Genomic DNA, 22,932 nt, shown 5'->3' on the forward strand with positions numbered 1-22,932 from the left:
TCCTGCCCTGCTGCTCCTTCAGCTAATTAAAAGTGGGGGGAGGGAGGAAGACAAAACCCGATTTGAAGGGAGTGGCAGGCACCCGAAGCTGGCATGCTGTGGATCATGGCATGGAGAGGAGCCCACCCACACCGCCTACCACCAGTCTGGGCACCAGCAGGGGTCAGCTCCTGAGCACAGCCCTGACACAGCTGGTGTGCTTTCAAAATGAGCTCTGGAGTCACAAATATCTGCCCTGCTCAGGATTTGTGATGGGGAACCCCCAAAATGTATTTACTGCTCCCTACCCTCTGCCCTTTTCTCTTGTGGATGCTGGGCCTCTGCCACCCTGTGGGGGCCGTTTTGACCATAGACCTTGGGGTGGCCATCCTGCGGGGGGGGGGGGGGTCCCCACTTTGGGGCACGCCATGGTACTGCTTTGGGGTGCCACAGAGTGCCTGGAATGCATGATGCTGTCTTGGGAGGCACAGCCCCGTGCGGCAGGGTGTGGTGGGGACGCGGTGGGGACACGGTGGGGATGCGGGCTCCCCTTCCTGCCGGCCCGGCGGCAGTAATGAATGGTATGAGTTTCCTGCCCGCCCACTGATTGCTTCCTCAAAAAGCCTCAACGAGCTGCTGCCGCGGCGCCCGGCTCCCCGCCTGCGGCTCACGGCATAGCCGGCGCTGGACGGTTCTTCCTGTCCCGTATTGGGCACCCATGGCCATGCTGGGGATCCACAATGGGCACCCCAAGCCCCTGGCTGCTCCACCATCCCTGGGGTGCTGCAATCACCATCCCGGGAGCTTCCAGCACCCCCTGCACTGAGCCCGACCCGAGCTTGCAGCTCCCCTCTTTGGGCACTGCCTTGGCAGTACCCCTAAACCAGAGAGCCACGGCTCCGAGGCTCCCAAGCACTGCACCCCACCAGCATGGGGATGGCTCTGCCACAGCCCCCGCTCGGCACCTCTGCCAGGAGCCAGCCCAAATCCCCCTCTGCCATTTGTCATCCCAGTGAGATTTACGGGGCGGGGAGCGGGGGAGCGGTTGGGGCTGGAAGCACGTCTGGCCCCAGAGTGGCTGCCTAAAACCAGCACCTCCTGCTCTTTGGAGACTCCCAGCACGGGGGGGGAGGATCCTGCTCACCCCCACCACCCCCAGCCCCTCTCCTTATCAGCCAGCCACGCAACCAGAACGCGGCAGAGCCGCGGCGTGACGTGCAAGCAGCGCCCGCCAGCCGCATTCCTGGCGGCCGATAAAGCCGGCAGCCAAAATAACCCCAGCCCTGCGAAGGGGGCTGAGCACAGCCCAGAGTCTGCATCCAATTTAGCCAGGCTGGCTCGGCCCGGCCCAGCGCCGCGCAGCCAGAGGCAGAGAGTCACAGAATCGTCTGGGCTGATCCCCCAGTCTGACCTTGTCCAACACTGCCGAGGCTGGTGCTAGCCCACGGCAGCAGGATTTGGGGTATTTCCCACTGGATTATCCACTGACAGCAGGAAGAGACCCTCAAAGCGTCCCCTTGCAGCACAGTGCCCTGGCTTCACTCAAGAATGTTCACTCTGGACACTGATGATGGCTTATTGCTGAGGTTGGGCATGGCAGTCCCATAGCTTTGCCTGTTGTGCTGGCAGAGCTGAGGAGCAGGAGAGCTGCAAGCTGCTCACCCCAGGGGCTTGCAGGAGGGTGAGCCTCCCTGCCTGCTCCCACCAGAGCTGCTCCCCCAGCCGCTGTGCCATCACCTCCTCATTGTGCCCATGGCTCTCTCTCCTCTCCTGTCAATCCAGGCTGCTGCCAACACAGGCTCAGTGCTGACACCTCAGCAAAGGGGCATCCAAGACCCAGCCCCACCATCACAGCTCACTCAGCTCCTTGCCAGAGGTCCCACACTGGCACTTGGTGGCTGCCAACCACTCAGCCTGCTCTAGCATTCCAGCCTGCCATGGGGCCAGCCTGGTGTGTGGTGAGGATCCTGACAACCTTGTGCTTTGCCAACAGCTCTGAGGAGAGCTAGTGGCTTCCACCACAGCCTGGCAAGGACTTTGTCCCAAACCCTCATTGCCACAGCAGAAGAAAGGCATTTCCTCCTCTTCCTCCTCCAAAGCAGTGTGGGAGAGGCCAGGCTGGGTGTAACCAGAGTGTCTCTCACCTCAGTGGTGCCCCACATCCATCATGCCTTGATGAGGGGCACTGACCCCTTACAGCCACCAAAGCTCCTCTTCCACTTCCTCAGGGGACACCTGGTGAGCATGGCTCTGTTGCTGGCCTGGCCACGGCTGGCTGGGCAGCACCATGGCACAAAGCAGTGTGGCTCCACCATGAGCAGGACGGTGAGACCGAGCTGCTTCAGTGAGCAGCAATGCCAAAAGAATTTGTTTGCCTGCAGCATCTTGTGCCAGCCTAGTGCCTGTGCCCACCCACCTAGAGGTCACCTCAGCAGTGCCACCATCGCCACTGCACACTCATCCCACCCCATGCCATTGCCAGCAGTGCCACTGCCCTGCCATCCTACCCAAACGGTGACAGGGATGCAGCCACACCATTACCAGCCTTGTCCCCAGCTTTGTGGCTGAGTGCTGCCAGTGCCGGGAGTACTCTGTCACCTGCTGCTCTGCCACCATGCTCCCTGCATGTCTCTGGTCATGGCATCTCCACAGTGCCTCCTCATGTCCCCACTGCCCGCCCTCCCACCCCACGGTGAGCCCCTGTCCCTACCCAGGTGAGGTGTCCAGCGCCACGGTGAGCATCGCCCTGCTGAACCACCGCGTGTCCCACAGCTTCACCTCCCGCTCCCGCATCTGCAGGGGCACAAACATGCCATCAGCGGGCACCAGGGCTGCCCGGCCGGCCCCACAGCACCACCTCCTTCCATCCCTAGCCAGGGCCAGGTCGCCTGGCAAGGGGACCTCCTGCTTTCATGGGGGACCCAGAAAGCACCCGGAGCCGGCTCCTTGGCACAGCTGCTGCAGAGAGTGGGGCTGGGCCGTCCCGACGGCACCAGGGCTGCCTCCCTGGTGAGGACCATACCTGGCTGAACCCCACGGAGATGAGGTAATCGCTGGAGCCCATCCAGAGCAGCCGGCTGTCCTTGTTGTTCTCATGTCCCAGGACACTCTGCAGGGCACAAGAGACACAGCCATCAGTAGTGCCACCAGGCATGCCAGACACACCATGCAGGACATGTGCTTCACTCGTGGTGGCCATGAACCTTCCCAGGGCCAAGCAGATGGAGCCGAGAGCTGGACCCTGCCTGCTGAGAGGTGCCCAAGGTGACAGCACAGCAGGGACAGCCTGCAAGCGGTGACAGTCCTGGGCTCCCACACTGTGCCAGTGCCAGAGCCAGCTTGGGTGCTTTGTGGAGCAGCTGGGCTGACTCCCGGTGAGGAGTGGAGAGTGGCAGCAGGAAATGTGAGTGTGAGGGGGCACAAAACAGCTCCCTGGACCCCCAGGGCTCTCCCCACACTCAGCGAGGGGGCTGTGAGGAAGCTGCTCCATGCCAGCAGACATGAGAAGAGGCTTGGCCACAGCCATGGCTACAGTGACAGAGTGACTTACTTCCCCAGATGCATCCCTGGGCTCTCGATCCATGCCGAATCCTGGCTGCAGAACCTGGGTGCCCTGCATGTGTCCGGATGCTACCGAAACACACAGCAAACTGAGCCTGGTTGTGCTTCCCACACCGCCCTGACCACCTGCAGCCCCATTCTGCCATTCCCCTGTGGGGCTGGGCTCCCCCCTGCCCACTCCACAATCTTCAGCACAGTCACCATGCTGGTGCCAGTTCTGCTCTGCTAAAGAGGGGAGGAATCATGGTGGGGCTGGTGGTGGCTGCTCGCCAGCTCCCATGTGGCCCCCAGATGGGTTCTGTGGTTGCTGATGCCTCGGTGGGAGCCAGCAGTGCCGCGGTGCAGGCAGCGCTCGCAGCCTCCTTGCTATCGTTTATGAAGCACCAATAAAAGGTTGCAAACAATTCCAGAGCTGGCATGGAAGAGTAGAAGGCTCTGCCAGAGCTAAATCCGGCACAGTGCTTCTGGCACCTTGGCACAAGGCAGGAGGGACCTGGTTTGGGGGCAGAAGGGGTAGGGTAGGTACAGGAGGGTGCCCACATGCCCAGGCAGGCACACACACACTGCCTCCAGTGATCGAGGAGCAGCATCTTGTGAGCTGCCCACAGGCCCAAGTGGGCTGGGGAGGCTGCATGGTGGTGCCAAATCTTCCACCTCCCTACCAGTGAGGCCCTGCTGGGAGTGGCCTCCTCCATTCCCAGCCTCCAAGGGATGCCCATTCTCTGGAGAGACCCACAGCTGGGGCAGGAGAAGGCACACGGTGCCAAATCTCCCCCTCCCCTGGCTCTGGTATGCCAGCCTCCTTGCCAGCACAAACACGGTGCCTGCCAGCCAGCACGGCTCACTTGGCAGAGGCAGCGCTGGCCGAGCTCAGCCCGGCGCTCCCAGGCATGGGGGCAGGATGTGGGGCAGGAGGGGCCTGTCCCCCACCTCCAACACACTGGCACAGAAGCCAGGTCCTGGGAGGAGAAAGGAACACATCCCAGGATCAGTGCCAAGAGGGATGGAAAGCCCAGGAGCCAGAGCCAAGCCTGCTTGTCAGCCAGGAGAACACTTCTGCACCTGAGCCACGCACCGTGGCAGCCAAAGCTCAACAGCTGGAGATTCCATAGCCAACTGTGCCAGTTCTGCTGGACCCCAGAGCCAACCAGCACAGCACCCGAGGGATGGCAGTGGGTGGCAGCCCCTGGCCCATCCAGCACAGCACTCAAGGGACAGCAGTGGGTGGCAGTGCTCTGTACCATCCAGCACAGCACCTAAGGGATGGTGCTGGGTGGCAGTCCCCCAGGCCAGCCAGCACAACACCCAAGGGTGGGTGGCACAGCTGGCAGAGGACAGGGCGATGCTGCTCCCAGCCCACATTGTGCTGGCAGTGGCGCAGGGCCATGTTTTCTGCATTAGTTCCATCCCAGCTGAGCAGGACGTATGGCAGCAAGTATGCAGTGAGGCCGGGGATCTGCTTTCCATGGTGCCTCTGCAGATGTTGCCAGAGGTGAGTGTGCAGGGCTGGCTGGCAGCCTTGGGTGGGTGGGACCCCCAGGGACACCCCCCCAAGTCCCATGTCCTCTCCCCTGGTGCTGAGGGTTTTGGCAGGCATAGAGTGATGTGATCTGGCTCTGATGGTGGACACTGGTATGGTTTGGTCAGTGGGGAGCCCCGGGGTGGCCGTGGGGCTGCTGTGGGGTTTCCCTGAAGTTGCCAGAGCTGGGGCAGGTGGGCACTCAGCCTGGGATGATGCTGGGAAACTCCTCACCCTGTATCCCTGTAGCTGGGACAAGCCACAGCCTGAGGGATGGGCATCCCTCTGGAGCTGCTCATCCCCTGAGCAGGCTGAGGGGAGACCACCAGCTCCAGACTGGCACACAAGGAGCTGAGAAGGCCTCCCAGTTCCCTGGCCACGACAGCACTGAGGCATCCCAGCCTCCTCCAGCCCATTGTGTGGGTCCAGCCCAGCTGGTTTGAGGCAGCCCAGGGTGAGGGGAGCTTGTGCTCCCTCTTCAGTGCCAGATCGGCTGCATGGGGAGGGTTTCCTGGCACGGTCCCTCTTCTCAAGTCAACCTAACCCTCCAGCACAGGCTGAGGTGCAGTGCTAGCACACACGGAGCTCTCGGCTGCGGGCTGTGGGGGCCCAGTGGTGGGGATCAAGGCTGACATGTCTGATGCAGCTGTTGGCAGCGAGGCTGAGTGAGCTGGGAACAGCTGCCCGCAGGGAGCGGCTGCCTTCGGCTCCTCGGCTGCTGGCAGAGCTCGGCACGGAGCGGATACGGCTGCAGTGCTGGGGACACCGCCGGGGCGCTCCCTGCCTCCGCGGGAGCAGGCACCCTCAGCCGGGATGCAGGGCAGAGAGCGCTGGAGATGGGGAGCCCAGAGCAGAGCTGTAGGGCTGTGTGGGTGGGAGATGGCTGAGTGGGTCTTAGCTCTGCCCTGCCTGTGGCTAGCAGAGCACGAGCACGGCTAGCTGATCCCTGCGGGAAGCAATCCTAGCAGGAGATGTGGGTGCAGGAGGCGCCAGAGCCAGGCTGAGCCATTCTTTTGCCAGCAGGAATCAGGGCAGCAGGGGTCACCTCAGCCTGGGGCACTGCAGTGGAGCCTGGGGACAGACACTTCCTTCTCATGGTGAAATGATGGGCCTGCAAATGTGGGAGATGCCTTCACTCCCCTCACACCCCAGAAGGCTGTGGGGGGCAGGAGAGGTGAATGGCTTCTTGGGGAGCTGAGGGAGTTAACCACAGCCCCACACCCTCTGTGACCTCCCTCCACTGCCAAATCCCATACTACAGAGGTGGCCAGGAGAGCAGAACAGCCTCTCCCAGGCCAGCCCTGTTCCTCCTCTCTGACGGCAGCCTGGGGACACCCTGAGCTGCCACCTGCCCCTAGGAAAGCACAAGGACCCCAGCCACTGCCCATGGTGGCAGCAATGCTCCAGTAGCCATCACCCTGTTGGCACTGGCCCCGCCTGCTGCTGGGTGTGGGTTGTCTGTGTCACAGTGGGAAGAGACTGGGGAGAGCCTCCTCCTGCCTACATCACCTCCCCGATCCCAGATGATCATTGCCACAAAGCCTTGTTGCCCTGGGGAGCGGGGAACACAGTGCTGTGCAGGCTCCACCTCTGCCACGCTGCTGCCAGCACAGCCTGACACCTTCGTCGAGCTGCTCCAGCCCTCAGTGAGGCCAAGACAAGGTCCCAGCAAGGGCAGAATCCCAGCAAGGACAGGAAGGTGAGCGGGCTCCCACCAGAGCAGCCCCTATGGCTGTGGAGGCTTCCTCCTTGGCATAGATGCCCAGGCACAGGGCTGGGCTGGGAGCACTGGTCATATGGTCTGGGCAGACCACAGCACCCATCAGCATGGATCCCTCTTCTCCCACATCTCATCCCTCCTTGTAGACACCGGCCCCCCAGGCTCTGCTACGAGGCTGTTCCCAAACCCCTAAACCTCTTTTCCCTCCTTCCAGGAGTCCCAGCTCAGGCAGCAAGCTGGAGGCTCCCAAAATGCTGTTTCCAGAGCCACAGCCCCAGGTAAGTGAGGTGCCAACCCAGGCCCTTGTGCCAGCACCCTGCAGAGCTGGTCAGGGCAAGCAGTGCCCACCGTGTTCCTGCATCCCTTGCCATGCTGCTGGCTCATCCCAAATCCCCCTCGACTTCCCCATGTCTGCCATTCCAAGTGGCATTCCTGGGAAGGACGGCCGAGGGGGAAGCAGAGCAGAGGAAATATAAACAGTCCTGTGCAGCTACGCTGGGGAACAGAAGCATGAGAGCGCCGAGCGCGGCGTGCTATAAATAGGCAGCCCAGAGCCAGGCCAACTTTTTCAAAGCTTCCCACGGTCTCCTTGGGAATGTGGGATGCTCTGGACCTTCCCCCAGCCCGGAGGAAGCCGCTGACGAGGCTGGGAGTCAGGTACCCCCGGGGTGACCCCGGTGTGGGATATCACATCGATGGGCCGGGCAGGGAGGAAGGCTAAAAGTCTCTCTGTGTCCCAGTGCACTTTCCCCTGGCGAGCGGTCCCCGACCAGCCCTGGGCTGATCCCGAGCAGAGGTGACATGTTGGGGTCTGTGGGGTTCTGACTGTGGGCACAGATAGGTCACTGCAGCTTGGATCTCCACCTCTCCTCAGCATCACCCTGCCACTACGGCCATGATGCCCACAAAGCCCCTCTCCCTGCTGTACTCTCCTACCCTGCTGGGGGCTGATGTGGCACATGGGATGGTGGCCATGGTCTGGGAGAAGGGCTGGACTCCCTCTCCTACCGCTGGGGCCACAGGGCAACTCTTGGGGTGACAGCACGATCCTGCCTCACACTGGGTGTGCTCGGAGGGCTGCAAGCCCCAGCCGCCCCCAGGCGCCAAGCTCTACCCGTGTGGTGTGGGGAACAAACTCCTGGTGGGGACAAACGCAGGGTGACACCCAGCCAGCTGTCCCCAGGTGCCCTCAGCCCCGCTCATTAAGGAGAGCTCATTAAGCCGTGAGCAGGAGCGTGCTCACCCTGCACGTGTGGCCGTTGCCTCGCCCCCGGCCCTGCCGAAGCGCTGCCGGGGGAAGTTTCTCGTGAGAACGGAGCCAGCTCCTCTCCAGCCCACGGTGGCCGTGCTGGGCGGCAGCCCCCCGGCCCGGCACCCGCCCCGGCCCCGTTAATGGGAGCCAGGTGCCGGCCAGATGCTTGCAGCCCCTCGCCCGATGGGATGTGGGTGGGATGTGGCCTGTGGCAGCCACGCTGTGTCTGATGGATGCAGATTGGGGAGCAGGCTGGCACGCAGCCACGCTGCCCACACGGCATGGGATGGTCCCCATCGTCGCCAGTGTTCTGCCCCCCGGGAGCCACCTCCCACCTGCAGTGGTTTTGGTTGACAGCTCTGTCAGTAAATCCTCTTGAGGATGAGATGTTCACTGATCGGTGGTTACATGACAGCCATGCAGGGCTGAAGGTCTAGTATTGTCTCCCTGCACCCCCCCTAGATTGCTGTGTGCACCCTGCTTAGGAGAGCACTGTTTCAGAGGATGGGTAAGACCACGACCCACTGTGCAGGTAAGGCCACAGAATCACAGAATGGGTTGGGTTGGAAGAGACCTTAAAGATCATCCACTTCCACCCCTGCTGCCATGGGCAGGGGCACCTCCCAGCAGACCAGGTTGCTCAAGGCCTCATCCAACCTGGCTTTCAACATTTCCAGTCTTGGAGCCTCCACAGCTTCTCTGGGCAATCTGTTCCAGTGCCTCACCACCCTCATGGGGAAGCATTTCTTCCTAATGTCTAATCTAAATCCAACTTCTTCCAGCTTGAAGCCATTTCTCCTCATCCATCTTGCTCCCACCAGCCCCAGGGACCCAGCGCTTCCCTGACCCACAGGAGAAGATGGCCAGGGGAGCAGGCAAGCAGAGATGCCAACTTAGTGCCCCTTGTCATACACAACTTGCTGCATCCTGCACTGGTTCTGGTGACCCACATAGGGCATCAGCTGATGTATAGCTGATAGTATAGTTATATATAACTGGACTGGTTTGGGTTGGAAGGGGCCTTTAAAGATCATCTCATCCAACCTGCCTGAAGTGAGCAGGGACATCTACAACTAGAGCAGGCTGCTCAGAGCCCAAAACAATCTGACCTGGAATGGTTCCAGGAATGGGGCATCTATCATCTTTCTGGGCAGCCTGGGACAGGGTGTCACCACCCTCAACATTAAAATACTCTTCCTTCTCTCCAGTCTGGATCTCCCTCTTTTAGTTCAAACCCATCACTCCTTGTCCTGTCACAACAGCCCCTGAAAAGCACTGAAAGGCCAACAGCACATCTCCCTGGAGCCTTCTCTTTGCCAGGCTGAACACACCCAACTCTCTCAGCCTTACAGCAGAGGGCTTCCACCCCTCCACCACTGCTGTGGCCCCAGTCCAACAGGTCCCTGTCTCTTCTGTGCTAAGGACTCTAGAGGTGGCCCCAGCACTGCAGGTGGGGTTGTCAGCAGAGCAGAAGGGCAGAACCCTCTCCCTTTGCCTGCTGCCCATGCTGCTGGAGATGTAGATCAGGACATGACTGCTTCTGGGCTGCAAGCACAGATGCACCCTCATGGTGCTCTGACCCCTGTTCCCCAATGCTGGTGCATGAAGCACCCCAAAGACACATTTTGGAGGGACATGGGGACATTTCATGGGGTTTGCACTACAGGGTGGGTGAGGATGGAAGCAGTGAAGCACTGAGCCCCGGTGGAGCTGGGGCCATAGGAACAGGATGTGACTTGCTTCCAGCCAGAGGGTCAAGGCAAGGAGGGTAACCACCAGCACCCGTGGGAGGGGAGAGCCGGCTGCAGCCGGGGCAGAGTGGCCTTGGGTGTAAATGAGGTGGAGGATGAGACTCATGGGACCTCTCCAGAAGAACAGCAGCTCTGGGATCCAGCCTTAGCCCAGCAGGGGAGGTACAGCAGGACCCACAGCAGCAAAGGGGTGGCTCTGGCACATCTACTGCCAGTTTCAGGGCACTGAGCAGCAGTGGGATGCAAGCACAACCCTGATGCTTGCAAAGGGGCTGCTGCTGTTGCAAGTCCCTGCTCCAGCCCAGAGGCAGCAATGAGGGGTTGGTGGTCCAGAAGGCTGAGGCCACTGCTCTCCCAAGGGAAATCATGGCCTTGGATATGCAGTGGGCACCCTGCAGGGTCAGCCAGACCGCAGCCATGCCACTGTCACTGCGTCACATGCTCCTGCCCACTGCTGGGACATGCTCAAAATAGCTGCCACGGACACAGAGCCAGGAATGGAGGGGGTCCAGCCTCCACAGGGGCACAGCCATGGGGTGTGGGCAGGCTGGTCGTCACCCTCCTCACCATCCATACTCAGACCCCATCCCTGCACATGGGGCATCTGTTAGGTCCCAGGGCAGCTCCAGGAATCACAGCACCAATCCCTCCTCCCCAAGGCTCTTATTTTAGTTCTTTTTCATCCCTCTCTCCCTATGCTAATAGAAAGAACGGTTTAACGAGGCAGGTTTGGCAAATTAAGAGGATCAGCCCTCTGCTGAGGCTGGCTCCAGCACCGTGTGCTGCAAAGGGATCGGGAGGAGCTGGTGCTGAGCCTGAGCCGTTCGACTGCTGAGAGGAAACCCAGCCCTTGGCGCCGCAGGGGCCAGCCCGGCTGGAAAAGCCATCACACCTCTGTACGAAAAAAAGGTGACTTCAAAGCAGGCAGCTGGCGAGGTGCTGGCACCACACGCCAGCCTGGCATCGCCCACTTCCCTCCCCACGCTGCCCCGGGGGAGAAGGAGCCTCTCCAGAGAACCCACCCCTCCGGCAACCGGGAGGGGGGACAGAGAAAGCAGAACACCGGAGCATTATTCCTCTTGGCTGAGCAAACCCAGTGCAAGCTTCCAGAGGATTTATGGCTTTTTAACGTTTTCTCCTTCAGCCCAGTACTTCAAGACTAAACATCTTCATCAGCTCTCGGCTGGCCGGGGCGAGGGCTGCGGCGCGGCAGCGCTCTGAGGTGCATATTTCTCTTGGCAAAGCCTGAGCGCCAGCTCCGGGCTGGATCAGACGGCAGCGGAGGGAAGCGAGCTGCCTGCTTTGAACAGCCACCATCACTCACACGTTATTTTTAAGAGCTCAGCGAGACAGAGTCCACCCCTCCCCAGGAGACTTGGCTCAAGCCCATCGCGCTCACGGCTTCATCGAAATGCCGCAGCACAAGCCAGCAGGTCTGGCGCGGAGAGAGGCGAGGGGTGGGCGAGGAGAGGGGATAGGTGTAGGATGGGTTTGGGAGCAGACGCTGCTACCTCCCAGCCACATCAGGCAGCACCCAGAGCAGGAGAGCATCACAGGGGCTACTTGAGGGCTGGGAGCTCTTTGTCCTGGCTCACTCACACATGGAATCACTATGTTTATAGATTCACATATTGCCTTGGGTTGGAAAAGACCCTCAAAGGTCATCTTGTCCCACCCCCCTCCAACTAGATCAGGCTGCTCAGGGCCACACCAAGTCTGATCTTGAATGTCTCTGGGGATGGGGACTCAACCACATCCCTGGGCAACCTGTTATAGCTTTATAGCTGTATACTATGGTGATGTATTTACAAGGCTGTCCCAAGGGCCATGTACCCACCAAAAGCACCCAGGGGTCTTATGGGAACTCAGCACCCAGGCTCCATGGTGGCAGAAGAGTCAGTGCAGTGTGACACCAGCGCAGTGGCTCCCAGGCACCAGAGGCCATCAGCTTCCTGAGCCCATGGACACACATGAACTGGTGGCAGGAGAGGCACAAGGAGTGGCAGAGCTGGCTGCAGTCACCTCACCCTGTTCTCCACTGCATCCCTCCCCTCCCAAAGGCTTCCAGCCCCTTCAGCAGAAGGGCTGGCGGCAGCCTGAGCCCCCAAGCCACAGGAAACCTCTAATAAGAGGCTGCTTCAACTCCACGTCAAGCCTTAAGTCCTCGACTTATTTCCTAATCGCTGTTATTTGCTGAGCTGTGCGGATCTGGCCACCCGGCCCTCACCCTTGCCAGGTCCTCGTCCCCAAGAGCCTTCTGCCCAGCTCCTGCAGAGTGGCACAGAGCCCGGCAGCCCCTATGGGGCTTGGCAGCGCTGCCTGGAGGACTCTGGATCGCTGCCTGTCAGCTTGCCAGCCCAGGCAGAAGGGCAGAAGTCCCCCGCGCCTAACCCCATTGGGACTGAGGAGGAGGCTGCCCCCTCCCCCTGCCCTTGGCCCCTACCATCACACTGCCTCTCCCAAGCCATGCTAGGGCTGGCACAATCTGGGGCCCCAAGCCAACCCCATGGCAGGCAGTGGACATCCTGCTTGGGCAGGGATACTGGCACCATGTCACCCAGAGCAGCCAGGAGGGGCAGTACCTGGGAGGCAGCTGGGCTGGCCCGGGGGTCAAATATCCGCAGTTTCTTGTCCTGTTGAGATGAGAAGAAAACAGAGGAGGGTTAAGGACCCAGGGGGCAGCAGGATGTCAGGCTGCATTATGCAGAAGGCTGGAGTGAGCAGCCCCCTTCTTCCTGTCCATCACTCACTCTCCTGCCTGCAGTGCTTGTCCCTATGGATGGCCACACAGCATTGTCAAGGTTCTGCCCCATATAACAACCCCCCCACCCCCTCAGGCCTTCTACAGCCTCACCAGTGCCCTGACAGCCTCAAAACTGCTCCTAGAGAAGGGGGAAGCCTCCAAAGCAGAGCCAGGGCTGGAGCCTGACCCTCAGATGACACACTGCCAGTGTTCCCCAGCATGCTGCCTGGCACCTCACAATCAAATGGGTCATGGGATGCCCCTTGGAATGGGCTGGCTGGGGTGCAGAGGCAACAGAGAGGTGCCCTGGTGCCAGTTTGTTGCCAGGGGTCTATATGGGGAGCACACATTGTGCTGGCCAGACCCACATATGCAATGGTTTGGGGGCCGACCCACACTCCATGGCACAGCTCGGGGTCTTTGTGCTCATCCTGCTTGCTCAGTACAGGGCTCAAACTGCTCACTGAGTGCCATGCGTGGTCTGCATGCTTGGGTGGCCCCCATGATCCATCTTGGCCCCACCAGCCCATGGTTTAGCCTCCACCCTTGGCACAGTGGGGCTGACTGCTCGCTCAGCCTGCAGGCTTGGTTTGCACACTCAGCCCTGCTTGTCCAGCTGCTGCGCACGGTGTGGCAGCTCTCTGCGCCTGCATGCTCAGTGCAGAGGGGAAGAGGCTCGCTCAGCCTGCACGCTGCGCCAGCTCAACCTCACAGAATCGCAGAATCCCAGCTTGGAAAGGGCCCCAAGGATCATCTGGTTCAACCTGGGAGCCTGCCCGCTCGCCCGCCCTGCCTGCCCGGCCGCCATGCAGGCGCAGCCCCGGTGCTTGCGTGTCCCTGGGCGCCCCGGCGGCGAGCAGCAGGCGCCACCTAGTGCTGCCATCAGCCTCAGCCCCGGCACCGCTCACCGCCCCCATTTCTCCCCTTTTCTTCCCCCACCGGGGTCACTGTGTGCCCCGCAAGAGCAGAGACCAGCCGGCCCGGCTGCGGCGCGCAGTTGCAAGGGTCACTTTACCTTGCAGGAGGTACCAAGCAGCTGCCCATCTCGCTTCCAGGCCAGGCTCTGCAGCTGGTCCCCGTGGGCATCCAGAGCTGTGGGAGGACAGCAGGCTCAGCACTGCACCAAGCAGGGCTCCTGGTGCAGACAAGGCAGGAGCCATCGCTCTGCCACCCGCGAGCACCGGAGGGCTTCCCAGGGGAAATGGCCTGGCCCCACCAGGATGCTGCTCTGCTCATACATCCCTGTGCTGCTGGCAGCTGGATCCCAAGGGCAGGAGCCCTGGGAATGTCACAGGGCACTTACACCCCCGTGCTGCCACCCAACCTCCTCTCCCTGCCAAGCTAGCTGAGGCCTGGGTGAGGCTGGCCCATGCACTGGAACACGAGAGAGAGGGACCCGTCACCCCAGGTGACACCCTGGGCCCCACAGGAGCCTTTAACACCATCCTGTGAAAGTGCACAGGAGCCTGAGTGCACAGGCCAGGGAGTGCAGAGTTCCAGATCCAAAAAGCCACCCATACTGCCTGTTGGGTGACACTGAGGTCTGGACTTAAGCCCAACCACCAGCATGGTGGAGACAGAATCATCAACCTCTCTGGGATGGAAGGGACCTTTAAAGCTCACTTAGTCCAACCCCACTGCAGTCAACACAGACATCTGCAACTAAGGTTGCTCAGAGCCCCAAATAACCTGACCTGAAATGGTTCCAAGGATCCAGGGTTTGGAATCTCTCTAGAGAGGGAGACCCCATGACCTCTCTGGAGCCTGTTTCAAGACTCTGCCATCCTTGCAGCAAAGTTTATCCTCGCATTGAGGTGGAACTTCTTGTGTTCCAGTTTGTACCCAGTGCCCCTCATCCACAGGACACCACTGAAGAGAGACTTCCTCTTGGCCCCTTCCTCTTGACCCAGCCTCCAGATATTTGTAAACATTAACAAGATCTCTCAGACTTCTCCAGGATCATTGAGCCCAATAATCAATGTAACACCACCATGGCCATCAAAACATAGATGAAAGTGCCTTGTCCACACAGTACTTGAACACCCCCGGGGATGGTGGCTCTGCCATCTCCCTGGGCAGCCTGTTCCAAGGCCTGACTGCACTTGCTGTAAGCTAATTTTTCCTAGCAGCCAATCTAAACCTCTCCTGGTGCAACTTGAGGCCATTTCCTCTTGTTCTATCACCTGATACTAGGGAGAAGACACCAACCCCCGTCTCACTCCAGCCTCCTTTCAAGGAGTTGTACAGAGCAGTGAGGTCTCCCCTCAGCCTCCTTTTCTCCAGACTTAACAACCCCAGTTCTCTCAGCTGCTCCTCACCAGCCCTGTTCTCCAGACCCTTCACCAGCTTTGTTGCCCTTCTCTGGACCAGCTCCAGCTCCTCAATGTCCTTCTTGGAGAGAGGGATCCAAAACTGAACCCAGTACTCCAAGTGTGGCCTCACCAGTGCTGAGTACATGGGGACAATCACTTTCTGCTGGCCACACTATTGCTGATCTAGGGCAGGATGTTGGTGGTCCTCTTGTCTACCATGCACATGCTTCACCTTCAACTGCTTTTGTTCAACACCTCCAGACCCTTTTCTACTGGGCAGTCATTCTCCCCAAAACCTGTAGCATTCATGGGGCTGTTGTGACCCAAGTGCAGGACCTGGCACTTGGCCTTGTTGAACCTCACACAACTGACCCTGGCCCATTGATCCATTCTGGCCAGATCTCTCTGCAGCACCTTCCCAGCCTGGATTGATACCGGGGGTTGTCCCAACCCAGGTGCAGGACCTTGCACTTGGCCTGTTGAACCTCATGAGATTCACATGGAAACACTTATCCAGCTTGTCCAGCTCCTTCTGGATGGATCCTGTCCCTCAGGTGTGCTGATGCCCCTCATGAGCAGGATCTGGTTGGCATGGCCAAGCCTACCTGTCAGTGGCTGCTGCTGCCCCAGGTCCCAGACGGTGACTCTCTTCCCCATGCCGCTGGCCAGGACACCATCTGCCGTGGGGTGGAACTGCAGCATGTCCACTGGCCCCCCACAGGGCCCCAGGGTCAGCCCCGAGCTGCTGGGCATGTCCTGGCCGCTCTCAGGCAGACGCCACACCTTCACCTGCAGCCCCAGGGAGAGGTGGTCAGTCCCCAGACAGGCAAGCTGGACCCAGCTGGCTGCCAGCTGGGCTTGCTGTTTCTCCAGGCTTTGGTCCCTAAGGACACTAAATGATCCCTCATTGCAGCTTGGTGGGATCAAAGCTGCTGCGTTCCAGATGGGAGAGGGCTGATCCCTGTCTGACACCATCTGTCCTGCCCCTACAAGCTGGGGACATCCCTCACCACTCCCTGAGACTGGCAACCCTCCTCCCCAGCTCCTCTTACTTGTGTTGCTCTGGCCCCATCTCCCCTGGGCTCCACAGTGAATCCCAGAGACATGCCAGGAGACACCCAGCACCGAGCACTCACCATCTCATCAGCAGAACCTGTGGCCAGCAGGAGCTGATCAAAGGGTGAGAAGTCAAAGTCTGTCACCACATCTGGAAGGAGAAGGGCAAAGAGGTTTGTCCTCACCTCGCTCCTGCTGACACCATGTCCCCCGCATTCGCTCTGTCCCAGCCCCAGCCTCATCTCATACACATGCCTGCAGGCAGGAGCAGGCAGCCAGGGTCAGATCCATCACCACCGAAGCATTTTGGAGCAGCTCAGCTTTGCTGCAAGAGCCTGAACCCCTGCACGATGTCCGTCAGGGCTTTGCACTCGCTTGGTGGGGTCGGGAGCGCCGAAGGGTGGTGTCCCACCACTGCGTCCCCGTCTAACCCAACACCACCCAGGCTTGGCTGCCATCTCAGCTCACACATGCCCAGGAGGCCTGGGGAGAAGCAGGAGCAGCACAAGAGCGTCTGCGCCGGCCCAGATGGCAGCGAGCGAGGCCGTGCTGGTGACAAGGGTCCCTTTGTGACGCCCCGGCTTGGCACGGCGCTGCAGGGATGCTGCCCGGGCTGCGATGGCAGGGCCCCGCGGGAGGGGGCTGGCACCGTGGCAGCAGCCCCACGGGTGCGTTTGGCACGCTCAGGAAAGTAGGTCACTGTGTACTTTTCCGCTTCCAGGAGGCTGCGGAGAGACAGGCCCGGGAGGCAGGAGGAGCGAGCAGCTCGTTCCGCTGCCTTTGCCCCTGGAGGAGAGAAAATCCCTTCCCATTCCGGAGGCGTTGCTTCAAAGGGCTCCTGCTGAAGTTCATTATCAGCCCTTGAAGCTGGGCTGGCTCCCTGTGCACCCTCCGGCACCCCACAGCAGCAGCACAGCTCACTGGCTCACCTGCCAGTGCGGTAGCTCCTCGTGCCCGGCTCACCATGCCCAGCCCCAGGGCAGGGACCCAGCTGGGGGGAGAAGCACAGGCTGGGCATGCTGTGCCATCCTGCCACCCTGCCCTGAGCACCAGGACTAGCTCCCACCTTGCTGCTCTGCAGCAATTTTGGGGAGAAATGGGTGGTCAGGTGTTCCCTGGGCTGGCACTGCTGCTCCAGCACCAGGTAAGGGGTACCCTGGGCTCCCCAACACTCTGTCTGTGTGCCCAGGTGGGAGGCAAGACCCTCATCCACGCAGCGTGAGCTCCTTTGCCAGTGGCAATGATGCCAGCCGCCTCGCTCTGTCTGTACCAGAGCTGCTCAGGGCGACACGGCCACCAGTCCAGCCTGTTCCTCCTGTCACTGGAGCTGGGTACACCCGTGATGATGCCATCCCCAGCTCCTGTCAGCCAGGCACTGGGTGTACTGGGTGTGCAATGAGTAACATGGGAAGGGTGTGCTGGAGGAATAGTATGAGCAAGAGCTACATGACCAGACCTTGCTGCAGCTCGGGATGGGAAGTGACGTGGATCAAGTCAGCTCCTGAGAAAAGCCCAGCCTGGCAGAGCCCAGCATGGGCAGTGTGGCTGCAGCTGGCTTGTGCCCTGGCACCAGTGACACTTGCCAGGGTCACCCTGCCCCAGGAGATGGTCCCTGGGGCCGACCAGACCAGGGTCAGTAGACACCCAGCTCACCTGAGTGGCAGCAGAGCTGAGAGACAGTCCTCTTGCCTCCATCCTCACACTCCAGCGGCACAATGCCCAGCACACCTGCAGGAGAGGACACAAGAGCAGCTCATCAACCTGTCCATCACTCACATGATGTTCCAAGGAAGCCCCCCAGCAGGACACAGCTTTGCAAAAGAAAGCAAGAGGTGCAGGACTGTCCGCACCTTTGGCCAGGTTCAGAGCCTCCCTCCCTTGCCTTCATGCCTCCTGGGGTCTGTGGAGGTGACCCACCACCCAGCCCCACACGGACAAATCCATCCCAAGCCTCTGCTGATTCCACAGGGGTTGGACTCTATGGCCTTTAAAGGTTTCTTCAACCCAAACCATTCTGAGATTCTGTGATCCCTTTGTGCCTCACCTGCTGCCTCGGCACTGAGGGCAATCCAGCGGCAGCTGGCCTTCACGTGGTTCCCATGGGACGTGATGGAGCCTGCTCGGATCCCCCCGATCCAGGCCTGGGATGGAAAGGGAAAAATCCACATCAGGGGATGCCTCTGTTTTGGAGGAGCTTGACCCCATGGCCAGAGCATGGCTGGAGGGGAGGCAAGGAAGCACTGGCACAGCACCACTATAGACCTTCAGCTCCCGTGCTGATGGATGTGGCACTACCTGGAGACTGCTGATACCAGCTGGATCATGCTGGAGGCACATTTTGGGGCCCTGTCCTCTGGGAGATAACATGGACAACTTGGCTGTTTGTGTTCCCTGTGCAGAAGTGCAGACCCTCACTAGGGCTTTGGGCCAGCTTCATCAGGTATGAGAAGCAGGAGCATCCCAGCTCCCAGTGCTGCCCCTCTCCAAAACTGTCCCAGTCCTGGGCTCTCCCACAGTGGGAAGGGCTCAGAGGACTTTGTGATAAACTGATGTCAGGGAATTTGGGAAGGGACAAAGGCTCTTGGGCAGCAAAGCAGCAGCCCATCAGGCTGTGGAGTGTGCTTCCCACATGGACACACAGCCAAGGAACTTCATTACGGCTCCAAACCCCAAATTCCTCTTTGCAGCATTCCCATTACTACTCCAAGTCACCCATGGGGCACTGGGACACCCCATGTCAGCTGGACCTGCTCCAGGTGATGCAGACACCTGTCTGCAAAGGGCCAGCAGGAGCTCCCTGTCACACCCAGGGCCAAGTCCAACCCTTGAGCAAAGGCAATGGTGGCACATTAACGGCCACCAGCATCCCAGCAAGCTGTGCGTGTCTGGAGTGGTGCAGACCTCACTAACAGGGCAGAGCCCTTTGCAGGGAAGGGAGCTGCATGTGCAGCCCCGAAAGAACAGAGCCCCAGGTTTCCTCTCCTTGCACAGCTTCCTTTTGAGGCCTGCCAGAGAGCAGCAGTTCCTGCAGCACTTCCTCTGGTCCTTGTCACAGCAGCCTGCTCAGTGTCTGGCCTCTTAACCCTTCTCCTGCTGAAGGGTTGGCTCTTCTCCCCATGCTCGGCAGGTGGGTGAGCCAGGTGCCGCAGTGGGAATGGGGAACAGGTCTGGAGCATGAGCAAGAGCCAGAGGGAAGGGTCCCACAATCCTCTATCACCCCACACTGGACCCTCAGTGAGGGGTGTCACCAGCCACATCTGGCCCCCAGCCTCTAGGGGTACACACTGAGGTCCGGCAGAGAGACTGCTGAGCTGGTCCATCCCAGCCCCACAACATCCCTGCATGCTGCCAGGAGCCCCCAGGGGATGGATCCTGCCCACAGCACGCCAGGGCAGCCAGTAAAGATTACAGCACCATCCTGGCTCCATCCCTAAAGCAAGCTGCAATCTTTCAGGGGGGCTCTGCCAGCAGAGGCCTGCAGACCCTCCCTGAAGGGGAGAAGCTTCGCAGATGAGATCCTCCATGTTTGCCCCACGCTTCCTGATCAGGCCAGGTCAAGTGTCTGCCTCAGCTTCTGTAAACAAGCTGCCCTGCTCAGCTGGGGACAGGAGCAGTGCTTCCTGCTGTGACACCTGAGATGGATTTAGAGACAGGATGTCCATCTGCCACCTCCTGCCCTGCAGAGCTGGGTGATGTGGCCTTGCTTGCTGGGGACTTGTTTCATGCCTGGATGGGAAATGCCTTTCGGAGGGGCCACCTCCCGTGTGCCGAGCCCACTGCAGGCTGCCAGATGCAGAGCAGATGTCTTCCCATGCAGCAGGGTGAGAGCACACCGTCCTTTGGTGTCCCACATTGCTCCTCAACACAGGAACCAGCAGTTGTGACAGGGACATCCCTGCATGACACTTGCCATAACCTCCCCCACGGTGGGCATCCCAGCACCCACACTGCACAGATTCGCACCCTGGGCTGGCCGTTGGCAGCAACTCATCTGCACTCTGAGGTTCACAGCCAAATGCTTGGCTGGCTGAGACTGTGAGGACATGCCACCTGCTCTGTAGACACACTGAGCTTGGCACACCATAGAGGTGGTGAGATGCTCAAGGCTGGGCACAATGACAGGGATCATCGCATCTCCTCCTTACAGCTGAAGCTCAGGAGGATGTTTTGGGTGCTTACCAGGTCTGCAGAAGTCTGTGAGCATAGGGCAGGTCTGGCTGGGAGGTTACAGGGAAGGAGAGCAGTGACATCCAAGGGCTGAGAGATATTATTCTGGTGACTTTGGGGCTCCCCACTTTCCAAAGGCAGTATGACACAACAGGTCTTAGCAGCACCACCCGTCCAGCCTGCATCCTCCACGTCTGGCCACATGGCTTCCTGCCCTTGCATGCCACTGCAGCACAGCTGGTAAGCAGAGCAGCCTGCACTAGGTGACTGGCCCATGCTGTTCCTTCCCCATGCAGGACCATCCTCAACAGGGACCCTGCTCCAGTTGGGCCAGCTCCCCATGGGTTGGGAGCCACTGAGGCAGGATCCCACCAGCCACCTCCACCATGTCAGAGCAGCAGCAGCCTTGCTCATGTGGAGATGCTGGATGAAGGGTGTCCAGCTTGGGGAGTCCTTGGAAGGGATAGGTGTCCTGGTGACGTTCCCCGATGTGGATCACCCAGCATGACCCACTCTGACCCAGTATCCCTGCCCTTGCCCTGCCTGATCTGCAGAGGACAGAGATCTGGAGGAGTGCCCTGGCCAAGCTCTACAGCCTTGGGAAGAGCAGGGCAGCACTGCCTGCTGTTGGCACCACGATGCTTGGCATGGTTAGGGCTGGTTATTTGTGGGCCAGAGGCTGGAGCTGATCACCACATGGCTTTGTGCTGCCTGGTGAGACCCACCAGACCTGCCTGACATTGGCAGTGCCAAGGTCTGTAGCTGGCAGGCAGGGTGATGGAGCTCAACACTGTCCTGCAAGGCCTCAGTGCTTCCTCTTTGCCTGCGGAAGTGGGGTGCAGGGAGCAGGGCCCAGCATTTCATGCCGAGGGTGCATGTCTCCCCAGCTGTCACAGACAAGCCAGTGCTGCTGTGGAGGGCTGGGCACCAGTGAGGTACTCAGCCAAGTTGGGATGGCGGGCAGCATGAAGTAGAGCCAGCTGCCTGTGCCTGCCGTGCCCAGCCAGGGTCTCACGGCAGGAGGGGCACAGCTTGGCTCCTTGCCGTCACAGGGATGCCTACTGCATGTCAACAGCACCGGCTGCGCCGGGCAGCTCGCGGCCCCGGACGAGACCTGAGGGCTGCCGCCAGCCCCGTGGCACCGACCCTCTGTCAACACCGGGAAGCTGCGGGTGCCAAGGAGGGGCCGCCCTGGCGACGCTGCCACCCCGCGACTATGCCCCGCGCGGGGAGCCCAGGCACAGCCCCGCCGTACCGGCGGTAGGGCAGCAACGGGACCCAGCGCCGCGCCCTGCCGGGGCCGCCCCACCCCGCCCCGACCCCACCGCCCCCGCACCACTCCCCCGCTACCGGGCGGCGGGGAGCGTCCCGCGGCTCTCACCTCCCTGCGAGGCAGCCGGGCCTCGGTGTGCCGGAACTTGGACGCCTTGAAGCGGTTCATGGTGCTCCGGTTGCACTGCACCCAGCCCAGCCCAGCCCAGCCCCGCCGCTCCGCCCGCCCCGGGGCTGCAAGCCGGCCACGCCCCCGCTTGCTAGCCCCGCCCCTCCGCGCTAGGCACGCCCCCGCTGGACCCTCACCCCACGCGTGTCCGGGGCTGGCGGCGAGTCCCGCAGGGCAGGGTAGCGGCTCCCGGGACCCTGCTCAGAGCCGACCCCGAGCGTTGAAACCTCCCAGTGATGACCATCCTGGGGCATGCAGCCCTCTCACTGCCTCTGGCAGAGATTTGGGGTTACCAGACCCACGGTTGTCACCACCTGCACCTGCAGGCTGTGACTTCTATTGTCACCCAAATGTCCTGCTGGAGACAAGGATGACCTTTCCTTTGGGATCCAAATGGGGATAATGGGAGGTTTCCAGTCCTATGGGCTCAGTCTCCTCATCCCTCCATAGCCACACAGCCAGCATTAGACAGAAGCCTTTCCCACACGCAAAGCTGCAGAAGGGAAGGCTGGATCCGAGCCCACTGAGCCCTCAGGGCCTGGTCACGGTGTTACCCATGCCAGTGCAACTCAGGTGTCCTTCCCTGCCACCCAGGCTGTATGCGTGGTGACAGCAGACAGGATCTGACACATCCCCCTCGCCGCTGCCGCTGCCGTGTGCCTCCCACACAGTGCAGAGCTGAGCTGAGCTGCTGAGGAGCATTGCAAAGCGCCAGCCCTGGTAACGCCAGCGGCAGAGAAACACACTTGGCATGAGCTCTCCTCCTCTATGGAGAAAAGCTCCTACCCTCGGTGCAGGCAGTGTTCTGGCACAGCCATTCCGTGTTCAGAAAAGCCTTTATTGCATAGACTCACAGAATGGGTGGGCTGGAAAAGACCTTTAACTTACAGAGTCAAAACATTAACCCAGCACTGCCAGGTCACCACTAAACCATGGCCCTCAGCACTGCAGCTGCACAGCTCTGAAGCCCCTCCAGGGGTGGGGGCTCCACCACTGCCCTAGGCAGCCTAGGTCAGGCCTTGACTACCCTTTGGGGAAGAAATTATTCCTCATGTCCAACTTCAATGTCTTCTGATGCAACTTGAGGCCATTTTATCCTGTTGCTTGTTCCTTGGGAGAAGGAACCAACCCCTACCTGCCTCCAACCTCCTTTCAGGTAGCTGCAGAGAGCCAGGTGTCCCTGCCCAGACTTGTGCTCTAGACCGTTCACCAGCTTCGTTGCCCTTCTCTGGACCCGTTCCAGCCCCTCAATGTCCTTCTTGGAGTGCGGGGCAGTAGCCTCACCAGCGCTGAGCACAGGGAAACGATCCCTGCCCACGTCCTGCTGGCCATACCATTGCTGCTCCAACGCAGGACGCTGATGGCCTTATTGGCCACCTGAGCTCAGCTACAATTTCCCCACCGAGGCAGAAGAGCCCTCAGAAGGCCCCA

At 60.5% G+C, this 22,932-nt stretch overlaps 1 protein-coding gene across 3 annotated transcripts in view; it reads right to left on the reverse strand.

The window, feature by feature from the left end:
- The window catches only part of LOC104300291 (coronin-7), a 41,529-nt gene extending 19,992 nt beyond the window's left edge, over positions 1-21,537 (reverse strand). For 2 of the 3 annotated variants that reach the window (XM_054180493.1, XM_054180491.1), the window contains exons 1-9: positions 21,442-21,537; positions 17,938-18,034; positions 17,547-17,621; positions 15,974-16,044; positions 15,443-15,626; positions 13,541-13,617; positions 12,365-12,415; positions 3,002-3,088; positions 2,690-2,772 (exon numbers count right to left, since the gene is read on the reverse strand). In XM_054180493.1, the coding sequence (XP_054036468.1) occupies positions 2,690-2,772; positions 3,002-3,088; positions 12,365-12,415; positions 13,541-13,617; positions 15,443-15,626; positions 15,974-16,044; positions 17,547-17,621; positions 17,938-18,034; positions 21,442-21,501 (785 nt within the window). In that variant the 5' untranslated portion in view covers positions 21,502-21,537. Of the gene's footprint in view, positions 1-2,689; positions 2,773-3,001; positions 3,089-3,529; positions 3,610-12,364; positions 12,416-13,540; positions 13,618-15,442; positions 15,627-15,973; positions 16,045-17,546; positions 17,622-17,937; positions 18,035-21,441 lie in introns of those variants that run through there. The other variant, XM_054180492.1, reaches the window with a different exon arrangement.
- Between the last annotated feature and the right edge of the window lie 1,395 nt (positions 21,538-22,932).

Source organism: Dryobates pubescens, chromosome 4, assembly GCF_014839835.1.
Source record: "Dryobates pubescens isolate bDryPub1 chromosome 4, bDryPub1.pri, whole genome shotgun sequence".
Lineage (NCBI taxonomy): Eukaryota > Metazoa > Chordata > Aves > Piciformes > Picidae > Dryobates > Dryobates pubescens.